Source organism: Egretta garzetta, unplaced genomic scaffold (genome assembly GCF_000687185.1).
Source record: "Egretta garzetta isolate BGI_Z169 unplaced genomic scaffold, ASM68718v1 scaffold54, whole genome shotgun sequence".
Classification (NCBI taxonomy): Eukaryota; Metazoa; Chordata; class Aves; order Pelecaniformes; family Ardeidae; genus Egretta; species Egretta garzetta.
In genome coordinates, this window is record NW_009259313.1 from 338945 (window position 1) to 343640 (window position 4696).

Here is a 4696-nt window from a genome sequence, read left to right on the forward strand (position 1 = left end):
AAGTCTAACTCCTTTCGCCTCCAGGATTTCGTATCTTTTTTTTTTATTCCTGGTGGCTCTGTCCTGTCTTGGATAGAAGTACTGAGGGTGGACTCAGGGAATCTGTACCTCAAAATAACATGTGACTTAATCTTACTTTCCCACAGCAGGTCTGGAGGCTGCCGGGTACTGAGCTCAAGTCTATTACAGCGATACATGCACTCTCCTGCACTCAGAGGATCTGTTTTAACGGAGCAGCCCAGCAGCCCATCGGATATTATCCAGTCCAAACAGAGCAGCTGCCTGGAGGCCAGTGCAGGGTTCAGACCCCCCATCAGAAAGCAGCAGCCCTGATGATGAGGGACTCCCTGCAGCTGGCTCAGCGCGGAGGAGATGCGAGCTTGTGGTCAGAGGCTTGGACAGAAGCTGACACTTGGCTCTGAGCAGCCGGGCATCACCCCTCCAGGACACCTCACACGCACCACCAGAGCATCCATATAGTCCATCCCCCCTGGGCCTTGGTGATGGGAGACATATGCTGGGCCATCCCTCTGTCCAGTGGGCATGTGTGGGTGGTGCCTCCTCATGCCCAGCATCCTTCCTCTCCCAGGGCCAGGTACGCACGGCTAAGGGAAAGGTACAAGCGAATTTACTGAAGAACCTTCGTTGTGGCAAGCTGCTCCTTACCCCATGGCCTGGAGCTCAACTTCAGTGCCCTGGAGCGGGAAGTTTTATAGCTCTCCAGAGTTCATTTCCACTTATTCTCGCTATCTATATAAGTGTCTAGTCATTTTTTAAATGAATGTCTTTTCTTGTTACCCAGTGGCAACGAGTTCCCCAGATCATCAGTGTTTAGGATAAAGGGGATCCTTCCTGTCATTCGTTTTGACTGCACTATTTCTGATTTTGCCGGGTGTCCTGGCAGGCTGCAAAGGATGTAAATAAAGAGGCTCATGCTGATCCTAGGCAGTGTTCCCGGGGACTCCAGGATCACAGGGAATGTGACACTGGGCTTGGGCAGGATTCCTGGAGGCTTTTGGAAATACATCCTGGGGTAGCCCGAAGTGGCTACCCTTAATGCAGAACTGAAATGGAGGAGGGTGAATCCCGGGGCAGCTCCCATAAGCTGAGGCAGCCCCTCGCAGGGGCACCAGCCTAAGGGAATTAGGTACTTCCCTCCCCTGCGCCATTTCTGGTGGCCTCAGCCACCAGACCTAGGAAGGTTTGAATGGCTTTCGGAGGCCAAACTGCACTTTCACCAACAGAGAGCGATACTTAGGGCAGGGCGACACGGGATGGATTCACCAATACCACAGCTTGGCCTTTTCTCCATCGTTCCCCAGATTTGCCGCCAGTCCCACCGATGCATGCATTGCCATCTTGTCAACCCGGCCACGCTCTGCAGGGCAGCAGATCATCGAGCTGGTACAAATTGGGAGGGAAGAGCCAGGAGGTTTTCCACCTTCGACCTTCACCCTCTCCCTGCTTCTTTTTCACCCACCCCCTCCACTTCCCCACTGCAGGCACAAACACCTACTGCCCATGGAAGCTATTTCTAAGCAATCCCGGGCATCTGGGGAATGAGGCTCTGAACAAATATCGGAGCGTGCGCGTGCAGTGAGCGCGCACGCGCGCACACACACACACACACGCACGGCCACGGTGCTGCCGCAGAGTCAAATATAGACCTTGGGGAAGGGGGAACAATGGCTGGGGTTGGGTTACATGGCTGCAGGGCCAGCGAGCTGCTGATGTTTGTTGTGGGCTGGGGTGGAATGGGAAAAGCAAGGGGGGTGGGATGGGGGAGAACATTTGTTTTAACCCAGAGACCCCGCGCGGGTGCTGTGCGTAAGGCGGAGAGGGTGACCCAGAACGAGAGCTGTGGGAGAGGATGATCATTTGAGTTGGCAGCTCGGAGGTGTTTGCGGTCTTTTTCCAGCTGGTTTGTGCCGCTCCTCTGCCTCCCTCGAGGGATTAGAGTGGGCAGGAAGGGGTGAGTTTCTCCGGGCTTCTGCACAGGGGAGAGTTTCCTTCTCTCCTTGCTCTGGGGAAGGCTCCGCGGTGGAGGAGAAGAGGCAACATCACCTGTTCCTTCAGCCCAGCATCCACTCCTCGCCTCTGATGTCCGGCTGCCTCCAAGGTGCAGGTTCCAGACGCTGGAAGAAAGGGAAGCAGTTCCAGCTGGTTTTGACAGGTAATTCCTCACTCCGGCTGGGAGCGGTGATGGTGCATTGGAAGGATGGCAGGGGAGGGAACCTGTGGCTGGCACACGTCAGAGGGGGAGACCGTGGTGACAGGTCATTCCTGTTCCCACTCCAGGTCCCTGCTTTGTGGGATTTCCTTCACCGGAGGGAAAAGCAGTGGAGGGACTCTTATGGCTAGGAAAAAATCCTTCCTAATTCTGACCCAGCAGCTGTTCCATCTGAGACGCCTCTAGGGATGGCATGGCAGGGATCAGAGCCCAGTAGAGCAGGGTCTAAGCCAAGCGCAGGAATCCCCTCCTCAACGCCCATTTCTTGGGTCCGCAAATAGAGCTGCTCTGCTTGAATCACCCCGGGCAGCCCAGGGGCTGCCAGAGCAAGACTGGGGCTTGGGATTGTGCCCAGGGACGGGACAGGAGTCCTTCAGTGCTGAGGAGCACACACGGTCCTTGGGGCTCCCTTCTGGTCCCTCCCCCCTCCTCTGTACCCACCTTTTTTACTCCCACCCATCCCTGCCTGCTTCCGCCTGCGACACTCGCATGCAAAACCAAACCTCAAAACCCAGACCCCGTTTCCTCAAATATGCCCATTCCCCCCCTCCCTGAAATCCCACCCCGGTTTCAGTTCTCCATTCCCCTGCCTCAGCGTTCAGATCTCCAGCAACCAACTTAATCTTCTCAGCCTGGATGGCTCTCGCTCCACACCACAGCTCTCGCCTCCGAGCGAAGTGGCACAGGGAGAGCCACGTGTCCCCACTGCCTGCAGCCGAACCCCGTCTCCCTCTCCTGCCTGCCCATTCAAATGCACACACAGCATCCAGAGGGTTTTCTTAGGTGTGCTTAACCAAGTGAGGTTTCAGAGCACCCAGGCACAGCTGGGCGATGGCGTTGCAGCGCAGCGCAGTCAGGGCCGGGGCAGATCCCAGCAGAGGAGTGCGAGAGCAGGTGAGGATGTTGCTGGTGATGGTGTCGTCTCTGAGCAGTCAGTGTGGGCAGGAGGATTTCACGGAGGAGGTGAGGCTGAGGCTGAGCAGCCTATGCTCAATGCTGGAGGCACCACCAGTAAAAACTTGGCCTCCAACCGTGACTGCCAGAGCAAAGAGTGCAAGGCAGGTGTTGTGGGGGTCAGAGGAGAAAGGTGGATCCTCCCAGGTCCTAGAGCAGCAGTGACTGAAGGAGAGGTTGTCTGGTTTTTAACCGAGTACCAGGAGCTGTGCTTTGCCCTCAGCCTCCCCCTCTCCCTTTTGCCGTAAGCCCCAGCTATGGTGCAAACCAGGACTCAGAAGCGGGCTGAGCTGGACCTGAAGGATCAGGGGGTGAGAATGCACAGGAAGCACCTCAGAACAGAGCTGGCGCACATCTATCCCATAAATACCCAAGGAACTGACAGAGCAGCCTGAGCAGCAGGAGGTTTGGAGATGGAGGACCACAGGAAGCACCTCAGAACAGAGCTGGCACACATCTATCCCATAAATACCCAAGGAGCTGACAGAGCAGCCTGAGCAGCAGGAGGTTTGGACGTCTCTGGCCCCAGCAGGAGGTTTGGACGTCTCTGGCCCTTGGGGACCTTGGAGCAGTTAGGTGGGGTGACAAGAGACAGGAGGAGTCAGGCAAGGAAAGGAATGGTGCTCCTGGCTGTCAGGAGAGCAGGAAAGAGGCAGGAAGGAGGCAGCTCCTGCAGCGGCAGGCAGGGTGGGAGGCTCCCATGTTATTGCTCAGTAGAGTTGTGTTGTTGAGACCTGCCGAGGATGGAGCAAGCAGGGGTCCACAGTCAGAGCTGGTAGAGAGCTGGGCTTTGATGAGGCTGCTGGCTGTTGGGCGCTGGGGCCCACTGTGCCACCCATGGCTGCCGTGGGGTGCGTGGTGCTGACAGGGCTGTCAGGAACTGCAGAGGGCCAGGGGGACTGGAGAAGGTAAGAGCAGGGATGGGGTAAGCTTTGGCTGGTGAGATGGAGTGGGATAAGGAAACATCCACACAAGTGCCAGGAGGACGTGGGTCTTCTTCCTTCCTGGTGGAAAACAGCAAAACTCACGGGGCGCAGGGGTAGAAGAGGGCTGGCTGAGGTGAACTTGTAATCTAATTAAGGATTGCTGGGACCTTTGAAGGTGACAGATGCAATCTTGCCAGGAGCAGAAAGGCCACGCAAGGTGAGGAGGAGAGCGGGCAGCTGTTCCTCCCAAGATGTGACGGCCCAGCCCCTCTTCCAGGGTTGTCTTATTGTTCGCCAAGGTGCTGGCGTCCAAGGCTTGCGAGCAGCGGCGAGAGGAGTGCCAGGGACCGCAGCTTTGCCAGAAGGCTTCTTTCTTGTGGGGTGACTGCCCCACGTTGCACCTCTGCTTTAAGGATGGGGCTTCTTAACCCTACGGTTTGCCAGTGGGGGTGTGTTAGTGGCCCCCGAAGCCGGCAGGGAGGGGCTGCAGGAGGCGTTTTCGCTTATTTCGGATCAGGGGAGCGAGGTGAGGGCTCGGATCGCCTCGCACCTATTTCCCAGAGAGGAACCGGGCTGCGGGGCGGAG

The 4696-nt window shown here is 57.0% G+C and overlaps 1 protein-coding gene across 1 annotated transcript in view; it reads left to right on the forward strand.

The window, feature by feature from the left end:
- Positions 1 to 2100: 2100 nt before the first annotated feature.
- The window catches only part of DLK2 (delta like non-canonical Notch ligand 2), a 24386-nt gene continuing 21790 nt past the window's right edge, over positions 2101 to 4696 (forward strand). The window contains 1 exon segment of the mRNA XM_009636434.2: positions 2101 to 2173. Coding sequence (XP_009634729.2) covers positions 2101 to 2173 — 73 coding nt within the window.